Source organism: Euprymna scolopes, chromosome 7 (genome assembly GCF_053919585.1).
Source record: "Euprymna scolopes isolate OS-2025 chromosome 7, ASM5391958v1, whole genome shotgun sequence".
NCBI lineage: Eukaryota > Metazoa > Mollusca > Cephalopoda > Sepiida > Sepiolidae > Euprymna > Euprymna scolopes.
The window spans coordinates 148071965-148098435 of record NC_136488.1 but is presented as its reverse complement, the minus strand read 5'-3'; the positions used below and the strand labels follow the sequence as shown (position 1 = coordinate 148098435).

The following is a 26471-nucleotide window of genomic DNA, read 5'->3' as shown; positions in this document are numbered from 1 at the left end:
ACACAGCTGGAAGCATCACACATAGTTTTTCTATATCCCATTCCCTGACGACCACAGTAACATTCCCGCCCGTCTCCCAAACTAGCAGGATCAGCAAGCCTTACTTCTCAAGGATTGTGCAAGAAATGTCCATAGCCCACTCGGGAATGCTTATCATGTTGTGATACTTGTAGATATCACCCTAAACTCTTGACCCTAAGTTGAAGAGCCATTACTCAAAACGAAAATGTACTTCAAGAAGGCAGACTGAGAAGCAATCAGAGATCACATCAGAGACGCCCCATGAATTAATATCTTTTCTCTTTCTATGGAACAAAGAAGCAATTGAAGTGCATGTTCCTACATGAAAGTTCTATAGCAAACCCCACTCTCCCCAATGCTTCTCTTTTACTTGTGCAACTACCAAAGGTAGCATGCATTCTGCAAACTTATTTGACATATGTCCAATAAAAATAGATTAAAATATATAGAAGTTTGAAATAATTCCAACCGCAGCCAAGAAAAGGCATATCGAAGTAACCAGAAGATGCATTGAGTTGCAGAAATTAGGAACTCACGATTTCTGCAAAGTTTATACTAGTGTAGTAAATAATGGGCAATCAACAATTCCCTAACTATCCAACAACCTTGAGATTGCACAGACATCAAAAAGGTCAAGCTGATTGCTTGACAGGTCAAAATTTCCTCCAACTTCACTTTAGACCAAATAAACAACTCTCTCTCCCTCAAATTTCCCTTTGTGAACAGAAGTCCACACTCAGTGATCTAAAAATAACCCATTTCTATGTTTGTGAGATCCTAAAAAACAGACATCACAAAGTCCTGGTCTCATCCATGCTAAATAAATACTTCATTGAGATTACCCCAGTTTTCTTCAAACTCTTCAACAAATGAGGTTTCTGAATTTTTGAGATGAGGATTGAGTATTCATATTATTTGGATTAATCGGACTACTGGTCTCATCTTGAGTGATTTTCACAACGTGGCAGTTGGTGTTACCTTCGACTTTCTTCGGGTGTATCTTGTCGAACTCAGGAATGTTTCTGTCAAACTCAGGAATTTGGATGGAATTTCGAGTGAAACCCTCTATTTACTTCACGGGGGTAGCATGCTCTTGTTCCATCAGCCATGACTGGATAGAGGTCCTAAGTAATTCGCAATTGTATTTTTCAATCTTCAGGAGAATATCACTTTTTTACAATTGATTTTTCCAAGTAATCTAACCACTGTGCTACGGGTCCTCATACGAATTTTAGGAGCCTTAAACCTATTTTTATTTTTAGTCGTAAACATCACTATTTATTCCTAATTATTATTATTATATATTAACATATATCTATCTATCTATCTATCTATCTATCTATCTATATATATATATATATATATGTATATATATATATATGTATATATATATACATATATATATATATATATATATATATATTAATGTTTTTACTTATTACTTGTATATATATTATCTATTGTTTATAATATATGTATATATATATATATGTATATATATATGTATATATATATATATATATATATATATATATATATATATATATATTAATGTTTTTACTTATTACTTGTATATATATTATCTATTGTTTATAATAATTGGTTCCCATATCGTACTAAATTCTATAGAATTCTATAGTCTGGTTAATCCAAATAATACGAATCTTCAACAAACGCCTTACCGAATCTTGCTTTCCTGACTACTGGAAAACTGCTTCTGTGCGACTAGTTTTCAATAATTCTAGCAAAAGAACTGTCTCACTCAATTGCTGCTTCATTAGCCTCCTCTTTCTCTTCACCAAAATCTTTGAGTTTTTAATCAATCAAGCGCTAGTTCATCACCTCATCGATAATAAATTTCTTTCCAACCAATAGTATGAATTTAGGCAAGCTCGTTTTACTGCAGACATCCTAACTGTAATCTCTGAACATATATACCATGCACTGGAGTTTAGAGCAATAACCTTAAATATATCTAAGACCTTTGACAAGGTCTGGCATGAAGCTTTTCTCATGAAAAGCAAATCATATGGTATTATTAGTCCAACACTTAACATCATTAAATCTTTCTCCAGGTTGTCGTCAATGGTTTTACTTAAAAACAATATGATATAAATGTGGGTGTGCCTCAGGAGTTGATACTTGGACCTTTATTATTCTTGATATTCATAAATGACCTCCCTGATAAAATTGTCTCTGAGATGGGTACATTTGCTGATGACACCATGTTCTATAACAGACATAAGGGGAAAACGAATGAACACATATCTAAGAAAATGGCTGAAACCTTAGAGAAAAATCTTCAGTTTGTAGTGGAATAGAGATGTAGATGGATGATAGCATTCAATGCTACCAAGACTAAGCTTCTTTTCTTTAATAATAAAAAAAAAAAAAAATCCTCCTGAACCACTGATTTCCATGGCTAATAGTACACTACCTGAGAAATCTTCATTCAAACTCTTCGGTTTAACATACGCAGGCAACATAAATTGGAGTAAATACATTGAGAACGTTGCCAAGGCTGCTGCTGCAAAAGAGTTCTGTCTACCGTGACAGAAAATTACTTACACCTGAGAGCATTCTGTACCTTTACAAAGTCACCATTTGTTCGCACTTGTACCCCCTCACCATAAATGCCCCTGACTAATCTGACAAGCAGGAAAATCCCACCCCTAGAGATCTGTACGTGCCGGAAAACCTTCTACTTAAATAATTTCTTCCCTCACTGCTAGACTTTGGAATTCCCTCCTGGGTCCTTGTTTCCCTAACTGTACTGACATATAGAAGTGCATTCCATTTCATCTTTAGTAATTGGACGATCTCATCTTTAAAAATAGCTGTGTAGTGATAACGCACACACAAACATAAATAAATGATTGTTTCCGTTGCAAATATGTAGCAGCTGTGCTATAAGCAACAGCAGTTACAGCAGTCATTACGATTTTAAAACTGTGCTTAATTTCTAAGCTCAGTACTGATTAGTGCAAGCATTTAATTTCCTTTCTAGCTTGCCCAAATGGAGGCCAGTTCTTGGGCGAGTTGAGTATACATCGAGAGTTGATAAAAAAAAAGCACCAATGAGATTCTTCTTTTTTTCGATCAGAAGACCACGTAGCGAGCTAACTCATTCCACAGAGCTTCTTTCAACCTTCAATATTCTCTATAGAGACGCCAACAAAACCTTCTCAGTCGTCTGACCCAGGGGTTTGACAATTAATTTCATCTGATGCAGATGATTAAGAACTGTGAATTTGATGCAGATGATTAAGAACTGTGAATTTTAAAAAATTCTTAAGCATGCAATATTTTAAATTATAAATTTATTATATTTTTTACTAGAATATCTTGTCCTTTTCTTTTCCAGTTTAAGCAACTAGTCCTTTACTTTCCCATGTTTAAGCTTAACCATATTACTTTTCATGCTCGCATTTTTCTATGTAATCCATGACTTTTCCAGGCTTCCAATAAATTCTCTTGTTCTTTGTTTAGTTTCAGTCTTATCTTTTTGCCCCCATAAACGCATATGTAATAACGATATATGGCACTCGTCTGCTTTCAATAAAATACTCCCAGTTATCTCTCTTTCATTCTTTCATTCTGTCTGTTTCACGAGTTACTTCTCTTTTCGTGACAGTAGTCGCTGAAGTGTCGCTGTTGCTATGGAAACCAGTCATAAAAAGCGTCGCTCATCTCTTTACATATTTTTATGATTTTGAACACCAGAAAATTTATCATAACTTTTGTTTTACTGAAAAAAAAAATTAAAAAATTTTTTTTTCACAGTATAGCTGAGAAGGTGTAATAATTGTTTGAAATTTGGTCGAAAAATGAGTGAGCGGTGAAGCTTTAAAGCAGTTCTAAATGACTAAAAATGCCACTTAACCATATATTCAAATACGGTAGTGTTTGAATGATAAATTCTTGAGAAAGATTCTCGAATTCTACAGAAAGATTCCCAAGTTCGACAAGAAGACTGATTGGAGAAAGATGGAGTTTACATCAACCAAAACGTTATGCAAATAACACTCAAGATGAGAACATTGGTCTGAAGAGTCCAAATAATATGTTAAATGGACCTCATTGCTATTGTACAAATATATCGTTCATTTAATTTGAGGTTATTTTAAACAAGTGTTCATCAGTTTACATTCGTGTCCTAATTCTTATTCTTATATTCTGCCCCTCTTAACCACAACTGAATGGTACTCAAAAAGCTTAAGTGTTTATCATCTGAGAACTGACCAATTCTGTCCGGCCACTTCACTTTTGAATAATAAGAGTCACAAGAGAAGATGCAAAAAAAAAACAGATAAAGCCAGATGTTTGCACATTTTTTTTTCATACGTTTTTGTAGATGCAGTGCTTATTCGATAGTGGGAGAAGGGTAACTTAAAGCGTAATTTATAAGTTTAAAATAAGGGGGGTGAATCTAGTACTCGGTAATGGCTGGAACTGACCGGAAAGGACTAGGAGACAGCGAAATAAAATTTTAATTGTATGCTGTGTGAACGCTACTATTATATAGACTATTAGACTATTTATATCATTGTTGGTTTTATAAATTAATATATTTTTTTAAAAGATTTTCTACATTTGGGGTGGTGGTAAAATTCGGGGTGATTGTCAGTTTCACGTCTGCTGGAATGCAGACATAGCATATAAATCATTATAGCTATTATAATTTTCCTTGCTGATGTTATTTAAATTGTGAAATTTAAAAACATGTCTAAAAACTGCTTGCATATTTTCAAAATCATCAAAGTTTATTGAAAAAAAAAAATAAATAAATAAAATGAAAAATAAACAGAAAAAACAAAAAAACAAATTAGTCACTTATTTCATTGTTTTTTTCCAGTGTTTATCTGAATACGCCCTAACAATCGTTAGTTGAGCAAATTAATTAAATATTTTTGCCAACTTTCCGGTTATTTTCAGAACTTTTCAGCAACTTTGGTCACTTTCAATTCTTTTTGGCATTTTTCTGGTCAATTTCAATCTTTTCAGCAATTTTCTGGTTATTTTCGATCCTTATTAGCACTTTTCCTGTCTTTTTTTGACAACTTTCCGGTTATTTCTAATCATTTTCAATATCTTTTAGGTCATTGTCAATCCTTTCTGTATCTTTCCAGTTATTTTCAGTATTTTTCAATTCCTCTTTGGCACATTTCGGTTATTTTCAGCATTTTTCTTACCATTTCCAGTTTGTTTTTCGGCATTTTTTCAATCATTTTTAGTCCTTTTCAGTATCTTTTCTGTTATTTTTAGTATTTTTCCAGTCATTTTTTTAATGTCTTTCAGGAAATTTTCAGCATTTTTCCAGCTATTTCCAGCAACTTTCTGGTCATTTTTATCAGGTTGACAAGAAAGTTCTTGCATTTTTTAACTTTTAAATTCAGATGAACATATCTTGACTCAAACAAAAATTTATTGATCAAAATGAGCACCATCAGAATGAACACACTTTTGCCAATGCAAAACAATTGTATTTATGCCAGTAATGTAAAAATCTTGCGTTCTGGTGGTGATGAAGTCACTGAAGGCGTTTTTGATATTGCTTAGGTTTTTTTTAAGTATTTCTCACGCACAAAGTTGCCTAGATGTTTGAAAAAGTGGTAGTCGGTAGGTGAGAGGTCTGAAGAGTATGGCGAGTGAGGACGAATTCATTCAACTTCTGCAGAGTCAATTTAGCAACGTGCAGTCAGACATCATCATGGAAAAGAATTAGGCCTTTTCTGTTGACTAATGCCGGGTGTTGTTGTCAAAGTTTCTGATGCATTTCATCCATTTGTTGACAGTATTTTACTGTCATAATGGTTTCGTCTTCATTCAAAAAACTGCAATGGATGAGACCAGTTACAGACCACTAAACAGTCAGCATTACCTTATTTTGGTGCAACTCTGACTTCGGGAAGTGCCATGGAGCCTCGTTAGAGTCTAACCATTGAACTGAGCATTGCCAGTTGCCGTAAAGAACCTACTTTTTATAGTAAATCACAACCCAGTTGAGAAACAGGTCGTTCTTGTTGCGTAAAAGAGGAGAAAATGACACTTCATAACAGCATTTCCTTTGGTTGCTGTTCTATTCGTGAGGTACCCATTTATCAAGTTTTTTGTCTCTCTGATCTCTCTCAAGCGGTTAGAAATCGTTGTATAAGTTACGCCTAATTCAGAAGCAAGTTCTCAAACAGCTGTGCATGGATTGGCTTTGACTAAAGCTCTTAATTGATCATTGTCAACATCTGATGGCCGACCACTATGCTCATGATCTTCAAGACTTTCATCGCCGCCACAAAATTTCTTCAACCACCATTATGCTGTGCATTCAGTAGTGGTTCCTGGGCCAAAAAACTTTGCTGACATCGCGAGCTGTTTCAACAGCTTTTTGGCCTAGCTTGAATAGAAATAAGAAAATTGTGTGAATTTGCTTTTGTCCATCTTGTATTCAATGTTCTGAAAAGAAGACATAATTGTTTGAAAATGACTGTAATTTAAATAAGTAGATATAATGAAAAACGGTTCTTTAAAACGATATATAAAGTAAAGGTATTATAATGAAAACTTATTTGAAAATACATCATTTGAAATCAAAATTCCGCTAGAATTTTTTTGTCTTTGTTAATTGTTACTCCATTCAAAAAGCACCTTCTCGGCTTTGTTACGTTAATCAATTTGATTTATTTTTATAGGAACCTGATTAATGCTAAAACACTTATTACAAACTAGCCTGGCTGCCCGGCATTGCCAGATATTGCTCAGATGTTTGGAGGTGACCAAAAAAAAAAAAAAGTGGTAGTAGGCAGGCAGGTTCGAACCCGTACCTCAAAGGAGGAAAAAAATGTGAAAATAAGTGACGTTTTTGACGTTGCATCCATCGCCAAACTGGAAGTGGCAAAGGTTTAAATTAGGGCTAGTCAATCGAAAAGAGGGGATGACTTTCAAAAAAATTGGCAAAAAAAGTTACTCCTCCTTGTAGAAAAGTGCCTTGTTGAGGGTGAAGGAATTAATGTTTTTGGCCAAATTTTCGATATTTGTCGTCTGAAGGGTCGAGCTTCAAAACAATACCGATTTTGTGAAAATCCGTCGCCTCTTTCGAAAGTTTTAAACATACATACATACATACATACATACATACATACATACATACATACATTTAAACTGACAGGTGAGATTTATATTATAGACTAGCCTGGGTGCTCGACATTGCCCGGGTGTTTGGAGGTGTGTGTTGAACAAAAAAAAGTTGTAGTAGGCAGGCAGGCTTGAACCCATGATGCTAAGGCAGAAAAGAAAATGGAGGTGCATGTAAGGATGTTGGTTGAGTAAAAAAAAAGAAAAATTGCGAGCGCAAAAAAAAAAATAGGAGTAGTAAGCAGGCTCAATCCCGTAATGCGCCAGAAGAAAAAGAGGTGAAAAAAAAAACTGTCTTACCAATGTGCCTGCCGTGGTTGTGACATCACGGGTGGTCGAAATAATGCCTTTTATCATGGCCACTGAGATATAGCCGTGCTCTTATGCGACGTCATGAGTTGAATGACTTGCAGAAAATGTCAGTGAAAAAACCGACCCTCCCTGTAGAAAAGTGCTCAGTTGAGGGTGAAGGAATTAATGTTTTTGACCAATTTTTCAATATTTGTCGCCCGAAGGGTCGAGCTTCAAAATGATACTGATCTCATGAAAATTCATTGCCTTTGTCGAAAGTTTTTACGAAACACACATACATACATGCATATATACATACATACATACATTTAAACAGACAAGTGAGATTTATATTATAAATGTACACATGAATTTCATTTTTATTTTTTTTTATTTAAATCAGTTTTTGCTTGTTTTATTTCATAATAGTTTTTTATATCGTTATATAATAAAGTAATGTCCGTCTGATTCTCAACTTTTGCCATCAATAGGTTCCATCCTACAAAATCAATATTTTATTCTTATTAGGCTGTTTGCTAGCAGATTGTCTCGAATTAATGACCCTCTTTCTTACTCTGGTTCGTTTTGATACACTCTCCTCATCACTTCCTAAAGCTTGCAAGTTTTAACATGAACGTGTTAACTCAAAGTATTTTCCACCAGTGGAAAGCTTTCTAAAGCCCTAAAAGTAACACAAACTTAGAAATTCCTGTAAGAACAGATCAACAAAATCGGTTTTCTCCAGACTTCACCAGCCGCCCTTGAAAGACACCAGAATGTATGCTTTTCATCCTCCCACCTGACAGAGGGTGAGATAAGTTGCAGAAGAAAAGAACTCAGTGGCTCACATACCAGCATCTTTCATAAAGCCTCTACACTAATGAGTCAGACGAAGAGAAACGAACTACTACTCGAAGCTATACACAGACTAACAAGAGCAAGGTAAACCAACACACACACATACACAATGCCATGCTGCCAAACACTCACATACGCATATTATTCACACTATGAACATTTTGCTAGTTCTTCTGCACAGATTATGGGTTGTCTAGTAAGGGTTAGCCTACAACAGAATTATGTGGTTTTTCGAGTTTTGCACCTGCCAAATTTTCACAAAAAGTACTCATCTTGATGCAACCACTATCAACAGTTTCCCTCCACTCCCCCATCTGTGCCTGAATCTAAACGCAAATTTCATGAACAAAACTTCTTTCTTAGAACTGCCCACCTGTGGAACTCTGTTCTGCTGGCCTACTTTCCAGCTGATGACAACGTGGCCATTTTCAAGTCCAATGTAAACAAGTTCTTATTGAGCCGCTACCCAATTTCTAACACAAACGGTCATTATGCTGTTGTCTCAGTGATCACCATACACTCATTAATCCTTATCTTTGAGTAACCTTCAGGTCTTGATAAGTGGTAAAAGCCTTTTTAAAAAAAAAAAGCGGTTGTTTTTTTTTTTTCCTTTTGTAGTCGGAGTACCTGGCGAATACTTGCTGGTATATTTTGTTAAAGCTGACTATTCAATCATTGTGAAGTGCGGTCTACGTACCTGGAATCACACCTGGATGCAAACTGATATATTAATGCGCTTCTTTGGTTTATAGGTAAACAAAAATTCTAATGAATGTTATCATAGATGTTATTTATTGTCACTACTTTGTACACGTATTCCACGCCTCATGCAATTTTAGAATGCAAATATTTTTTCAGCTTGATATGCTATATTATTTTATGGATATTCTGATAACGTTTCAGTTTTCATGCATCATAAAATCTTCAAACATACTACTACTACTACTACTACTACTACTACTAAATAAGGGTATCTGAAGATACTAGCTTCCTGACCTAAAATTCACAAATCATTGATAATATTGTTTTTTTTTTGTTTTTTTCCTTTCCCTTTGACAAAACTTAATCATGCTCTGCAAATCTAAAAAAAAAACAACAACAAAAAAAAACTTTTTTTCATTAAATAATCAAACACTATGAATAAATATTTGAAGAAATAAAGAACTTGAAGCATAAAATTTTTTTATTAAAATAATTGGATTCAACACTAAATAACATGAAAATTGTTGATATGGCATAAAAAAAAAACAACCAAAGAACAACAACAATAACTACTACTATTAATAATAATAATAATAATAAACACAGGAGCAACAAGCGCGAGCCAGACAAACTGCTGCAAAGGCAAAACATGAAACACTACATGGAACCAAGAACACTGAAACCGCATATCTATAAGTTCTTTAACCACAACCCCACCCCAAGCATTCCATTACCACATCACTGCCCCCCTCTCCCGAAGTGAAACTAAATAACCAAGTAGAGTCAAGGAGGAAGGAAGGACTGAGGAACTGACCAGGCCTCCACCGGATAAATGTGAAGAGAACTGGGACCTTGGGGAGGCTTATTTCCACTCAAATTCGAGTGAAGACCAATAGCTGTTGCTAACGAGAAATCAATGAAAAGCAGCTGTTGCGATAATGCAAATTTATTTGCAAATGTTATCGAAAGAGGTGGAGAGTACTGGAAACATGGTGAAATTTGTTGTCACTCAGTTTCCAGGGAACACCACAGGCTGTTGTTAAGAAGAGATCTTTGATGACCTGTGTGAAAGCTCCTTGTGAGCCAATAATAATAATAATAATAAGAAGAAGAAGAAGAAGAAAATTTTAAATATATACTCATGGTAAGTGAGTTACATACAAACGTTTGTGTTTCATTTAAACGAAAGAATTTATCAGGCCAATCTCTCTCTCTCTCTCTCTCTCTCTCTCTCTCTCTCTCTCTCTCTAACTAAATAAATAAATCAATAAATAAAACTTCATCATCTATGACACCATAAAATTTACCTCTGTTTTAGTCGATAATGACTAGCTAGATGCATTGCCCAGTAGTACAATATGCTTAAACATGATATTTTAATTTATGCAGATTGCATATGCATTATTATAGAATCAATGGAGTATTGCTGCCACATTTGGGCTGGTGCATCTGCTACTAGTCTCTCGCTCCTTGACAAGGTTCAAAAGAGAGTCGCAAACCTGATAGGCCCTGAACTAGCATCTAAGCTTCAGCCTCTGTCCCATCAACGAAATGTTGCATCCCTCTGCCTGTTCTACAAGTATTTTAGTGGTGAATGCTCTGACGAACGGCAATCACTTGTGCCCCCACGACGTGAGCACCCTTGACAAACCCGACAGGCTGCTAAATCTCACCCCCACACTGTAGAGATCCCTAGATGTAAAAGATCTTTCTACTCCAGTAGTTTCTTCCCCAGAACCGCTAGACTTTGGAATTCCAGTCCAGGTCCCTGCTTCCCCAACAGTACTGACGTGCAGAAGTTCAAGTGTAACGTGAACCGACATCTTGCTGCCCAAATCCCTACATACTACTCCAGTAGTTGTTGCCCCTGATAGTAGCCCCCTACACCAAAGTGGCAATTTACCTTGTTTGGGGTGAAAATGTAAAAAAAAAAAAATAAAAATAAATAAATATTCTATTGGACATTATATATTCCAAGTAATGATTTGTCCGATGGACTAATTAGCAAAGCAAAATAAAAAAATAAAAAATAATAATGATAATGTCGATCATCAAACTCCGTCTGTGTTTGTTTACAGTAGCATGTCAGCTGATATGACTTGACGATGAATGCCGTGGATAAGTCACTTCTGATTAATGTTTAGTTTTAAAATATGCAAGTGAAGAACTGATTTGCAGTGATTTTAATTGGTACCTTTTCTTTTATAGCAAATTGAACTCATTAATAAGTAAAAATTGAAATAAAATTATGAGATAGAACCAGGCTTGAACAGGGGATCATTCGATCTGTAGTTGAATGCTCTACCACTGAGCTATATCTTCAGATGACAAAAAATCTGGGTTTCTTTTTTTTTGTTTTTTTTTGTTTTTTTCAGAAGAAGAAATGATTTGGTGAGATTTTATTATTTCCGTTTGCTGGTGTAATGTAAAATTACATTGTAAAAATTTTTTTATTTTTATATATATATGAGAGAAAGACTATTTTAAGCTTGGATGTTTTGAAAAATTATTTGCTGAGATTTTATTATTTCCCTTGACTGATGTAAAACATTCCCCTTTAAAAATTTACGCAGAAAATTTGCCTCTATGTCCAACTATGGTTATCCAACTATGGTCATAGTTACCAAGGTACTTAAAAAAAAATGCAACGACAAAAACAAGAAAGATGAAAAAAACGATCGTCTAGGAGATAAAATAATTTATTGAGAAAAAAAGGTAAAAAAAAGAGGTTAAACAAAATGTCAAAACAAGAGGTTAAAGAAAATGTAAAAAAAAAGAGGTTGAAGAAAATGTCAAAAAAAAGAGGTTAAAGAAAATGTAAAAAAAAGAGGTTAAAGAAAATGTAAAAAAAAAGAGGTTGAAGAAAATGTCAAAAAAAAAGAGGTTAAAGAAAATGTAAAAAACAAGAGGTTAAAGAAAATGTAAAAAAAAAGAGGTTGAAGAAAATGTCAAAAAAAAAGAGGTTAAAGAAAATGTAAAAAAAAGAGGTTAAAGAAAATGTAAAAAAAAAGAGGTTGAAGAAAATGTAAAAAAAAAGAGGTTAAAGAAAATGTAAAAAAAAAGAGGTTAAAGAAAATGTAAAAAAAAAGAGGTTAAAGAAAATGTAAAAAAAAAGAGGTTGAAGAAAATGTAAAAAAAAAGAGGTTAAAGAAAATGTAAAAAAAAAGAGGTTAAAAAAAAGGTAAAAAAAGAGGTTAAAGAAAATGTAAAAAAAAAAGAGGTTAAAAAAAAGGTAAAAAAAAGAGGTTAAAGAAAATGTAAAAAACAAGCGGTTAAAGAAAATGTAAAAAAAAGAGGTTAAAGAAAATGTAAAAAAAAAGAGGTTAAAAAAAAGGTAAAAAAAAGAGGTTAAAGAAAATGTAAAAAAAAAGAGGTTAAAGAAAATGTCAAAAAAAAAGAGGTTAAAGAAAATGTAAAAAAAAAGAGGTTAAAGAAAATGTAAAAAAAAAGAGGTTAAAAAAAAGGTAAAAAAAAGAGGTTAAAGAAAATGTCAAAAAAGAGAGGGTAAAGAAAATGTCAAAAAAAGAGAGGGTAAAGAAAATGTCAAAAAAGAGGTTAAAGAAAATGTCAAAAAAAGAGGTTAAAGAAAATGTCAAAAAAAAGAGGTTAAAGAAAATGTCAAAAAAAAAGAGGTTAAAGAAAATGTCAAAACAAGAGGTTAAAGAAAACGTCAAAACAAGAGGTTAAAGAAAATGTCAAAAAAAGAGAGGGTAAAGAAAATGTCAAATAAAAAAAGAGGTTAAAGAAAATGTCAAATAAAAAAGAGGTTCAAGAAAATGTCAAAAAAAGAGGTTAAAGAAAATGTCAAAAAAAAAGAGGTTCAAGAAAATGTCAAAAAAAGGTTAAAGAAAATGTCAAATAAAAAAGAGGTTAAAGAAAATGTCAAAAAAAGAGGTTAAAGAAAATGTAAAAAAGAGGTTAAAGAAAATGTAAAAAAAAGGTTAAAGAAAATGTCAAAAAAAGAGGTTGAAGAAAATGTCAAAAAAAAAGAGGTTAAAGAAAATGTAAAAAAAAGAGGTTGAAGAAAATGTCAAAAAAAAAGAGGTTAAAGAAAATGTAAAAAACAAGAGGTTAAAGAAAATGTAAAAAAAAGAGGTTGAAGAAAATGTCAAAAAAAAGAGGTTAAAGAAAATGTAAAAAAAAGGGGTTAAAGAAAATGTCAAAAAAAGAGGTTAAAGAAAATGTAAAAAAAGAGGTTAAAGAAAATGTCAAAAAAAATTAGGTTAAATAAAATGTCAAAACAAGAGGTTAAAGAAAATGTCAAAAAAAGAGGTTAAAGAAAATGTCAAAAAAAGAGAGGGTAAAGAAAATGTCAAAAAAAGAGAGGGTAAAGAAAATGTCAAAAAAGAGGTTAAAGAAAATGTCAAAAAAAGAGGTTAAAGAAAATGTCAAAAAAAAAGAGGTTAAAGAAAATGTCAAAAAAAAAGAGGTTAAAGAAAATGTCAAAACAAGAGGTTAAAGAAAACGTCAAAACAAGAGGTTAAAGAAAATGTCAAAAAAAGAGAGGGTAAAGAAAATGTCAAATAAAAAAAGAGGTTAAAGAAAATGTCAAATAAAAAAGAGGTTCAAGAAAATGTCAAAAAAAGGTTAAAGAAAATGTCAAAAAAAAAGAGGTTAAAGAAAATGTAAAAAAAAGAGGTTAAAGAAAATGTAAAAAAAAAAGAGGTTGAAGAAAATGTAAAAAAAAAGAGGTTAAAGAAAATGTAAAAAAAAAGAGGTTAAAGAAAATGTAAAAAAAAAGAGGTTAAAGAAAATGTAAAAAAAAAGAGGTTGAAGAAAATGTAAAAAAAAAGAGGTTAAAGAAAATGTCAAAAAAAAGAGGTTAAAGAAAATGTAAAAAAAAAGAGGTTAAAGAAAATGTAAAAAAAAAGAGGTTAAAAAAAAGGTAAAAAAAAGAGGTTAAAGAAAATGTAAAAAAAAAGAGGTTAAAAAAAAGGTAAAAAAAAGAGGTTAAAGAAAATGTCAAAAAAAGGGGTTAAAGAAAATGTCAAAAAAAAGAGGTTAAAGAAAATGTCAAAAAAAAGAGGTTAAAGAAAATGTCAAAAAAAAGAGGTTAAAGAAAATTTCAAAGAAAAGGTTAAAATAGGTTTAAAAAAATAAAAAAAGGTAAAAAAAAATGATTTAAAAATAAGAAAATGCAAAATGTTTACTTGCGTCTTCAACTACTAAATTTGTCCCTTTAACAAGGTCTAACGGACCTTAAGTAACTATATAAAAAAGAGAGAGAGAGTGAGGAATAGAAGAAAGAAAGAAGGAGAGATAGAAAGAAGTCACTTACTACGGCGCCTTTTACAATGGACTACCATATTATCTTTTAACGTGTAAACAAAAGTAAGTAAACATAAGTCATCGCAATATCTTTTTTTCACTTTGGGTAAATAAATCCATGTTAGTTCCTTATAGATGATGAAAATGAAACCACGAACGTTCAATCAAAGTTCATCTGGTAATTCCTGTAATTTCGTCTTTTTGGTAGCTGAGTTCCACCACCTCGCTTGGCAGAATTTCCTTTCTTATCATGCACATCGAATGCCGACTTTCCATTTGCAACCTTGCTAAATGTATGCCATTAAACAACTTCTTCATTCCTAGAAGAAATATTCTGTCTTTTAACATCAGATGCACAAATATACTGATTTTTATGTCTTCTTCATCTTCGGCTTTTTATAGTCTAGTCACAACATGCGAATATAACATAACCTTCACTTGGTTAGCTTATTTCCAAACTTTCTTATTTCCAACTGTTTTAAAGTCCAGTTAAGACTGTTTCTAATTGTTACGTCTTTTTTGAGGGAGACAAAGTTCACACGTCCCGCACCATTGTACACCAAAACCCCAACTGACAAAATAATGAAAATCTTTAAAAAAAACGTGGGAATTTCCCAAATCAATCAGTGAGTACAATTCAGTCACGTGATACAACAATCATCATCATCACATCAGAAATAGATAAAAAGAGTAAGAAAAAAGAAGGAGAGGAAAAAAAGTGGAAGAAAGATTAAATAGGAATAAAATTCTAACAAATTCTTCTTTTTTATCTATAAGAGAGAAAGACTATTTTTAAGACCGGATTTTTCAATTTTCAATACTTATCGGATGAATTTCTGTACAAAATAGAGAGAGGGTTGGGCCCAGAATAGATCCTAGATACACGTTGGTATTGATATTATATGTTTCAGACTTCTGCTCATCAATGACTATTTCTATAAACTTATCAGAGAGAAATGATTTGATAGTTGGAAAGACATCCTCAGATCTTTCATAGCTGGCAATCTTGTAAAGCAGACCTTTATGACAAACCCTATCAAAAGCTTTGATAGATTAAGAACTATTTCACTAGAAATGAAGTGCCCTTCCTTAGATTCATTAGTCCTGTGTGATATTACAGTCAGCACGTCAGTTGTTGGTCTTGCAGGACGAAATCCATATTGTTTGTCACTGAGTAGATTGTTTTTACTGAGGTAGCTGACAACTTCTTGACTTACTGGGCAAAGTGCTGAAGTTTTCCAGGATGATGGGGAGCATGTCTCCTTTAAGAAACAGTTGAATATCTTTATAAGAATAATAGCTACAGCTTTTTAAGCACGATGATTGGAATGTTGTCAGAGCCAGTTGCCTTGCTGACATAAAGGTTCTTGATAAGTTTAGCAACATCCTGGACAGATACATAGCTGTCACTCAGAATCTTCACAGTTATGGGGGAAATTCAGGAGGTACGCGACCCTGATAACAAAAGTGTAATTTGATGCAAAGGTTTTGTGAAAACCTTGGCTATTAGAGGCTGAGAAGATGTAGCAGACGAACTTGAAACAAGCATAGTAGCAGGAGCTAATTCTCGCAGCTCGAGATTTGAAATCCATTTTCTCCCTAGCTTGTCCAATCACAAGCCAGCTCTCAATCATGTGACCAAATACATAAAAGGCGAAATCAAAAACTCCTCCTTCTCTTTCTCCCTAGCTTTCGCTGGCAGTAGACATTTGACTGGGCCTTTGACCCAGGCTAATGCGAGTACAACACGCCAACATGGCTATCGTCAAAACTTGCTTCCACGTGCACTTCACACACATACTCTTTCCTACCACGAGACACTAACCCTTTGCCCCGTCTCTACTATCGGATGCACACTCCTACAACACGTAAACACATTGCACACTTGTCTCTCTCTTTCAACAGGCCTGACCTATATCTAATGTTCATCTCCACTTAATAATAATAATAATAATAATAATAATAATAATAAACACAGGAGCAACAAGCGCGAGCCAGACAAACTGCTGCAAAGACAAAACATGAAACACTACATGGAACTAAGAACATTGAAGCCGCATATCTATAAGTTCTCTAACTACAACCCCACCCCAAGCCTCCCATTGTCACTGCCCCTCCACTCACAAAAAAGTGAAACCAAATAACCAAGTAGAGTCAAGGAAGAAGGAAAGACCAAGGAACTGACCAGGCCTCCGCCGGATAAGTGTGGACCTTGGGGAGGCTTATTGCTATTCAAATTCCAATAAAGACCAATAGCCGCTGCCAACGAGAAATCAATAGCAAGCATCTGTTGGAACTGTTTTTATGACTACTATAAATACAAGCGCGCGTGAACACTGTACTCTCCTACAAACCCGTTTCTCTCTTGTACACACTACTAATGAAGATAACAAATAAAGCTGTTTATTAAATGTTAAAATGAAACTTCCTTTCATTGTATTCATTTTTAACTTAAAAGATGAAAGTTGGAATGATGGTTTTACATCTGTTCAGGATCCTATATTCGAAAATTCATAATCTCTGTCATATTTTTTCAGACATTCTCCTTGCATAACTAAAAACAATCTTTACTTCTACATTATTGTATTTGTACTCACTAGGAGTTTTCATGCAGGCCACCACCAAAGATTTCTCTCTGTTAACAACCTCTGGTATTTCCTGGAGTCTAGGTGACAAACAAGTCTCCCTAGATTTCCAGTACTCCTCACCTCTTTCGATAATCTTTGCTAATGAATTTGCATTATCACAACAGCCGTTAACCATTGATTTCTCACTGGCAACAACCATTGATCTTCACTGGAATTTTGGTGGCAATAAGCTTCCCATAGGCCCTAGTCCTTTTCGCATGCATCCAGTAGAGATCTGGTTGGTGCTTTCTTTCCACCCTCCTTGACTTTTCACGACTATTTGGTGTGGTGCCAGTTGATGTTAACACTACAATTTTATATATATATATATATATATATATATATATATATATATATATATATATATATATAACCTAGTTCAGAAGAATTTGAAAAAAGACTATCACAAGGTAAAAAATAGCAACATAATTGATTCGATAAATAAGGACAGCAAAAAAATCACAGATGAATTACAAATCAGTGATAGAGTAAATAAGTTTAGAGGAAACGAAGCGTATATCCTTTTAAAGGATCATAAACATAGCTTCCACACAAAACCAACAACAAGATTGATCAACCCAACCAGACCCGAAATTGGAAAGATTAGTAAAAGAATATTGGAGAGGATCAATCTAGAATTAAAATGGCAATTCAACCTGAACCTATGGATAAATATGGCGGATCCTGTAAAAAGGTTTCTTAACATTGCCAACAAGAAAAAATGTGCCTTTGTGCAATTTGACATAATGGATTACTACCCGTCAATCACAAAGGATCTTTTTGGAAAGGCAATTGAATTTGCTAAGAGCTATGCCAATGTCTCCGATGAGGATTTTGAAATCATTATGAAATGCCGCACAACTGTCCTTGTCTATAATGGAGAACAATAGGCTAAAAATGGGCAAAACGACTTTTTCGGCATATCAATGGGATCGCTGGACTCTGCAGAAGCAACAAATCTCGTTGGACTTTATATCATTTATAGTTTAGCAAAAGATAATACTATTGATGGAATGGACATAGGCTTATATCGTGATGATGGGCTTATAATAGTGAGGAACGCTACCAGTGTTAAATGTGATCAGGTTAGGAGAGCAATCCATAGGGACATGAAAAATTTTGGCCTAAAAGTAGAAGTTAATGCTAACTTAAAACAGGTTAACTTCCTTGACGTTATTTTAGATCTTGATTTAAATACTTATAAACCCTATATAAAGGATAACGCTAACCCTATTTATATACACCCACAGTCTAACCATCCACCATTAAACATATACCGTTATCTATTGAAAGTAGAATAAGTAACAATTCATCTGATGAAGTAACTTTCAATGATTGCAAAGCTATTTATAATACCGCACTTAAAAATAGCGGGTATAAGGACATAGATATAAAATATAAAGTAACTAATGCTAGCAGAAATAGGTCAAGAAATCGTAATAGGAATGTGATTTGGTTCACACACCCCTTTAATATTATGTTGAGAACAAAACTTGGTACAAAATTTTTACAACTTATTAACAAGCATTTCCCACCAAATAATATATTACATAAAATCTTTAATAAAAATACATTAAAATTGAGTTATAGCTGTGGTGATAACTTGGAAAGAATTATAAAAAAGCATAATGGAAGAATCTTAAGGATGACTAATAGAGAAAGTGTAAATACTAGTGATAACACGGCTGTGAATAAATGTAACTGCTAAAAGCCTGAGGAATACCCAATAAAAAATGAATGCCTAACCTCATCAGTGGTATACCAGGCTAGGATATTCCCAGGGATGAAAGATTCTAAAGATTCTACATAGGTAGTACCCAAATGAATTTCAAAAATAGATTCTATGGACATACACGTTCGATGAATAATCAAACGTATGAAAAGGACACTTCCTTATCGTTATACTACTGGAAATTAGTCAGAGAAAATAAAACACCTAGAATAGAATGGAAGATTATTAAAAGGGACAATACTTGCCATTTATTAAACTCACCATGTCCATTATGCTTATCAGAAAAACTTGAGATAACTAGGTTTAAAGATAGGAATAAACTGTTAAATATTAAACAAGAAACTGCTATATCCTGCAAACATTTCAGAATACATGCACTTAAGAACTCTAAATTAGAAAATCAGAACAGCTATGAGTACAACTATCCCCCATCCAATAACCTCCCCCCCCCAAAAAAAAAGAGGATAAGTGAAATCGTAACTATGATCATACCCGTATGGGTTACACAAGTTGCTTAATATTCTACTTTCTCAAGCAGTTATAATATTACTACCCTAAATAAATACCGGTATGAAAGTATATTTGAAGCAAATGAGTAATAGATTATTTAGGTGAATCTTGTAATAATGTATGCATGTGGATATGTTTGGGTGTGTGCATGTATGTGTATATGATCTGTATGTATATGTATATATATACGTGGGTAGAAAAAAGAATAAAGAAATAAAAAATAAAGGGAAAGAAAGATAAAATGAAATAAAAAAATAATAATAATAGATAAATAGATAAAAAAAGTAAAAACGAAAAGTGAAAGAATAAAAATGGAAATAAAGAAATAGGGGGGAATGAATAAAGATGAAGGTAAGTATTACAATATATAAGCCTTTATACTCCGTTTATATAACCTAAATACTCTGATTTTTTGTCATATATTATATTCTTATATCGTTATATATCTTATGCATATCTGTGTAACCCTCGAAAGAGTGCTTACTAAATATGAGGATAGACCTATGGACTTCAAGCTGAATTCACTATAAATTTTTACGTAGTATAAATTTTTACGTAGTATAAATTTTTACGTAATAAAAAACGTACAACTTATGAAAAAGTAACAATCGGTTGGGGGCGGGTAATATAACTTTGTGTGTGGGGTTTGATAGAAAAGAGAATTATATAGTGAATGTGTTCATTTCTATTTCTATTTTAGATGTATCATTTGGTGGCAGTGTACATATATATATATGCCTGTATTTTGTGTAAATATGTATGTATAAGTGTATTTATGTATGTATCTGTATGCATGTGTGTATATATGTGTGTATATGTGTATATGTATGTATATAAATGTATATGTATATATATATGTATGTATATATATATATATATATATATATATATATATATATATATATATATATATATATATATATATCTGAACTATTAAAATAGGCTGTCTTGTATACGATGATTGTAATAATGTATATTACAAGAATGTATGGGTGTCTGGGTATATATGCATGTATGTTGTGTATGTATATATACGCCCGTGGGGACTGGAGTGGTACGCTGTTTCATATATAAAGGGGTTACCACACTACTGAAGTAAAAGGGCACCTTATTATTATTATTAAAAAAGGTTTTTGCATTTGTGCATGTATTGCTGTGTTTTTATGCGTTGTGAGTGAGCGGGTATCTGTGTGTCCATGCGTGTATATGTATGTGGGTATATGCATGAGTCTATGTTGGTGTCTATATGTATATGTGTCTCGTATATGTCTGTGGAGATATGGGGACATGTGTGGATGGCGATGTGTGTCTGTGCCTGCGGATTGTCTGACTGTGTATGTGTTCTGTGTATACTGGTGTGCGTGTGTGTGTGTGTGTGTATGTATATGTGTATGTGTGTGTGTACATGTGTGTGTGTGTTTTTATATATATATGTATATCTGTGTTTTGTTGGGACGTCTGTCCGGTTAGGGTCCACGGGTTTTGGGGTCCCCAATCGACAGTCTTATTATTGTTATTATTATTGATATTGGTGGTGTCATTAGTATTATGAATATTATAAGAATTATTATTATTAGGATTGTTAGTGGGATTAATATTAGTTTTGATATAATAACAGTCATGATGTATGGTATCCAGGTGTGTACATGGATGTCTGTGTTTGAGGGTCCGTGCATTGATATAACTGCGTATGTAGGCATAGATGTAAACATGTTATAACTGTATGTGAGCATTATATGTCTATGCATGTGCATATGTGTGTGTGTATATGTATATATGCCCGGGTGTATCAAGGTGTAGGTGTATATATGTGTATTTATATATATATATATATATATACGTGAGGAGTTTGATAACTTTCGGGGGTTTTATGTTTATTTTTATTTTTGGTTTGTTTGTTTGTTTGTTTTTTTATTTTGTTTTGTTTTATTTTTATTTTGTTTTATTCATTTATTTAATTTATTTTAATTTTAATTTTATTCCTGTGTCGATATAGTTATGCCCTGTTTTCAGTGCGTGTGTGTGAGTAAAATACAGCGAACAGTGTATATCCGCTCCTGAGTATAGATATAAGCGTATGTTTGCTTCTAGTGTGTGTGTGTGTGTGTGTGTGTGTGTGTGTGTGTGTGTGTGTGTGTGTGTGTGTGTGGATTGAACGGCACCGGTCAGTACTCAATGCCATAAGAAATGTTTTAATTTACGGACCACAAAACAAAAATACTAAATTCTCAAGTACCTTATGCCATAAAACCAAAAGATGGGATAGATAAACTTAAAAAGGGAATATAAAAAAAAGGGAAATAAAAAAGATGTTTATTATCTTCAAAGACCTCACTTTTCCTCTCCCCGCTCATAACCCCCACCCATGTTACATTCTAACTTTGTAAACGAAATAAGAAAATGTTTTTGTTTGAAATATCAGTTCTTGACGATAATTCTTGGCCTGAAGACGTAATCCCCCAACGCGGGTGATTACAGAAACATGTATGCACATATGTAGCCATCAATGTTTGTATAAATAAATTTCATATATATATATATATATATATATATATATATATATATATATATATATATATATATATATATATATATATATATATATATATATATAATTGGAGACTCGTTAACAGGACTAACACTAAGGTCCCAAAGATTTTCTGTCCATCTACATGAGGTTGATGAATCTTAATGTATATCGTTTCCAATACTTTTAAGTGATAAGTCGAATGGAACCTGTGATAAATTCTCTAGGTAAATACATTCTGTGGTACATCGTTCCTATTACTCTGCGAATGCAAGTGTTGTGTTTTGTACTCGGCCAATGACTAGATCGAAAGTCAAAGATATCCCCCCACACACACACACACATTGTAATTTTATCATATATCAATTTACTGGTTTGTGTTGGACAAAAAATGTGTTAAAAGCTAAAACAAACAAATATTCAACAAATAATATTTATCAAATTTTAGGAGTAAGCAAACAGGGACTGTCGCGCATCGCCATCTTGAAATAAAAAAACAAGGGCAGATAAGTCTCCAATAATTCAAAGTTGCGATATCAGCCCCTGTAATGCCACCGATTTCACATTAATCGATTTAAATCGTTTAGAAATGATTTTCTTTATAAATAAAACTACTTGATCAATTTATATGGCTTTTGGAATATGACATTTCCGTGACAGGTACGTACATTATGAAGATTTCTGTGTGTGTGTGTGTGTGTGTGTGTGTGTGTGTGTGTGTGTGTGTGTTTCTTTTCTATTAAAAATTTTTTTTTTAATTAGGTTGAATTCTAAACAAGAACTAAAAAAATCTTATCTTATTTTTGTTTATCCGTTTTTCCCATTTATTGGGTAATGTATTTCTATATAAATCAGCTTGAAGTGGTAGTGGCAGAGGTCTGGGTCACGTGGTCGGCGGACTAAACAGAAAAATGGCTACTAATATCACCACGATGGATGCGGTGGTTGTTGCAGCTGTTCAGGCGCTGTCGCTCGACTGTTCACGACTGCTCGACTCACTTCAAGACATACAACGGGGTAAATCTATTTCTCAGGATAAATTGTTTAATCGTTGTTGTCATGTTTGTTTTTGTTACGAATCATAAAAAAAGACCACAAAACTAAACAAACAAAAAGATACTAAAAACAACCACACTGTTTTAAACACTAGTTTGTGTAAAGTCCGTCATGTTGACACATCGTGATAATATAATATCATTGGAAAATATATATATATATATACACGTGCTTGATTTCTTTCTTTTAGTGTGTTTTTTTTTTGTTTTTTCGCTGTATGCATTGCATTGAATTTCCATTTGAACTTGTTTAAAATAGTAAATGTTTTGAAGTGTTACGCGATGCACGTTTTAAAAACATTTTTTTATTTTTATAACTATTTTTCCGGTTACCACTGTAAATCACTTTAATGAGCAAAGGGAGCCCTTCTCCCAAATAAAGAACACTCTGGAAGATTATAAAAAAAATATAGCTGAGAACAGACCTGTCGGCATTGTGCTGTAGGGGTTATCTCAGGCGACCGCCAATAAACTAATCAAACCTCCCGCCCCGAAGAAGGTGGTAATCCCAAGGATTATCCCCTTGGCCCTTCTCTAGGATCGAAAGAATAATTTATTCTAACCCAAAGGTCGAGCCCCTAATTAAGCCTGACTCCAGTGTAGGATTTGTGCCAGATGCCGACTGTTTTTTGTTTTAGGTATGGCCCAAATTTTGAACGAAAACAACTTAATAGGAGAAATTATTAAAAAACAAAAAAACAAAAAGAAAACTATTTAAACTTCATATCTCAACAATTTTAGGGATTACTTATGCAGAGAAGATACCGTGCTGAAACCTATTAACACGTGGAGGGAGGATATTTTGTAACTATTTAATAAACAAAAGATCCTGTAAAACTTGAATTTAACTTTAAAAGCACGGTACCTTTTCTGCACAAGTACCAGGAGAAACAAATAAATTTAACAAGTTGGTTTTTTTTTTTTTTTTTTTTTTTTTTTTTTATCGATATCCTAGAATAATGAATTCTACAATTTAAACTAAAATTTATATGAAACTTCCTTTTCATCGCTTGACAATAAAAACAAATGTCAGCTATTAGTATTTTTATCTTTTTTTTTCCTTTACAGCAAGCCAAACATTTTAGTTTTTCATCTTTGAAATAAAATGTTTTAATTGTCACGTTTTTTATGCTAGTAAAAAAAAAAAAAAAAAAAAAAAAAAAAAATACTTTAAATTCCGTGTTCCCTCCCCTTTTTTTTATACTCTAAAGCTAATTTCTATTATTAATAAATTAAGACGTACAACGTAGTTTTAAAATCTTAATCTAACTTTCTAATTTGGTTTAATCTTTTTCATCAAATATTGTCCTTTACTTCGCCAAAAAGAGCTGGCCATTAAAAAAAAGTTGCCTCATTAAACGGAAAAAGAAAAAAAAAAAGATTATAAACGCTAAACTTTTTATTAAATATTCGGATTATTTTTCTCATATTGGTTGGATGCTTATGCATTTATGTTACCGGGTTATTAATATTTTCAAGTTAAATTTAATCTTTACGATATTTTTGTTTATTAAATTGTTAGGTGAAAATGCAAAACGCTCATCCCTCCCCATGTTAAGAATGGCTTTCTATATGACCTTAGTGCAGTAAAATGGATAAGTACACTTGTCATCTTGGCAACGTTTCGTCCGATGTAACCTCCGACCCCCTTTTTATGGGCATCTTTTCAAACCAGTGCCCTTTTTATGTCGAACTCGGCAACGTTGTTTAAAGTACAAGGAAATAAAAATTAATTCATAAAACAAAATACTTAGCATAAACCTCCATATTTTAATTCGTAAAAATAAAAACTAGTCCCTTTCTTTACTCTGACTCAAAAAAAAAAAAAAAATGGTTTTATGATTTGAGTGAAAAACAAACGTACGATATGTTACTGAGCAGTAGTAAAATAAAATACTACTGCTGTAAGTGCTGTCTGTACTCTAATGGGGTGAAATACTTTGAAAATTCGTTTAGGTTTGTGGTTTAATCTTTATATCAATTGTATAACCGCTTTTCGCGTGCGTGTTTTTCCTGTCAATATAACTAATCCTCTTTTTATTTACTAGTAATCGAATAGAACTACTTTTGCAATTTACGGACCCTGCTATTTTTATTTATTTATTTTTTTTTCTTAGATAGGATTTTCAAGTTGAATTCAATCTTTACCGGTATCTTTTTTTTTTTTAATTGTTATAGTACAGCAACAGCATTAACAAAACCCACTCCTCGTGTAAAAAAAAAAAAAAAAAAAAAAAAAAATCGGTTTCTAAATAATTATTTCGGTATGATCCATAAAACTGGCGAAGTAACCCATAACCCAATAGTTGATGTCAATTAAATAAAGGCAAGCACATAAAATAAGAACTTAAAAAAAAAAAAAATTACGAAATTTAATCATCAGAAGTGCATTAAGTTTTTTTTTGGGGGGGGGGGGGTGCTTGTTAAGATTGGTCCACAGATTGATTTTTTTTCTTAAAATATGTCGTTTTAAGCAAAAATAATTTTACGTACTTAATTGTTAAATAGTAATATAGCCAAATATTAAATTTTCTCGACTAGAAAGTTACTTATAATTAAAAGTAATTTAAGGAAAATTGGGTAAAATTGTATTTTTCTTAGGTGTTATAAAGTAGACGAAGAGTCCACACACAGGGGGCATAACTCTGAACGCAAATTTTTAGATTACGACATGAACGACATTTTAGCTTTAGCAATACTTTTTTTTTTTTTTTTTTTTTTTTTTCTTGTACTAAAAACGCAAGTTGTTATACTGGATGAATTTTCGTAATTTTTGAATATATTACTATTTCCGACATGACAATTAAGTGCGTTAAAACTGCGTTATATTTTTGCTGTAAAGGACATATTAAAAAATTACCAATCTGCCGACTTTTTTTTTTTTTTTTTTTTTTTTTCATAAACAAATCAGCATTTCTAACCTTTTAGTTAAAAAAAAATTACTTGGTGACCCTTCGAAATGTGAGGAATTTGGAGGTATTTTACCCTGCCTTTAAAATTCTTATGTCCAATTATTTTATAGAGATTAAACATTACTATAACAATTTAATAACGGTTTGGTTGAATTAATTTAATGATCAAAGGATACTGTAATACTGTATATTTAACATCAAAACCGTTTCAGGCGATTAGCAAAAACTGTTCTCCTCCCAGAGAGAAGGTAAAGCCTGGGAGGATGGACCTACTAGTACTAAACAGAACCATATATGCCTGACATCATCAAAACCACTTTCTACTGAATTTTCAAGTTCAACCATAAAGTTCCCGTCAGGAACCACTCGCCCTTCCAGCTGAGATCAGGATGTAGTATCTGTTCTGTAAGATCTTTCTAGACTGAAGTAATTATAATTTTTGCCCCAATCCAGAATGCCCTGTTTGAGAGAGGAGGCTGGTCCATCCATCCCGCACACACATTTTTGAAAACAGATCTTATGTCTAACTCTGTCCTCGTGGATAGGCAAGTTAAAATAGAAATCATTACGTCGTTTCCAAGATGCATCTTAAGGTTACATCGGCCGAAATGTTGTGAATATAATGAGAATAGTGATACAAAAAAAAAAAAAATCCGAAACGCAAGTGAATTTCAAAAATAAAATTAAAAAAAGGAAAAATTCATCGATCATATAAAATCGATGACTAAACACAACTAGTGATAGATCACTGTTTTTATATATCTCAATAGAGGGGTTAGGAGACAAAAAGCAGCTTGTTTCTCCCAGACAATCGCTTCCCGATTTATACCAAAGGGTCAG

General features: G+C 32.8%; 1 protein-coding gene across 2 annotated transcripts in view; it reads left to right on the top strand.

Annotated features, from left to right (window-relative positions):
* The window catches only part of LOC145280047 (RAB7A-interacting MON1-CCZ1 complex subunit 1-like), a 94427-nt gene that overhangs the window by 27616 nt on the left and 40340 nt on the right, over window positions 1-26471 (top strand). The window contains exon 1 of one of the 2 annotated variants that reach the window (XM_080131727.1): window positions 22525-22681. The exons of the other annotated variant lie outside the window; for it this stretch is intronic. Within the exon in view, the coding sequence (XP_079987853.1) occupies window positions 22576-22681 (106 nt within the window). The 5' untranslated portion in view covers window positions 22525-22575. Of the gene's footprint in view, window positions 1-22524; window positions 22682-26471 lie in introns of those variants that run through there. 2 annotated transcript variants of the gene reach the window in all.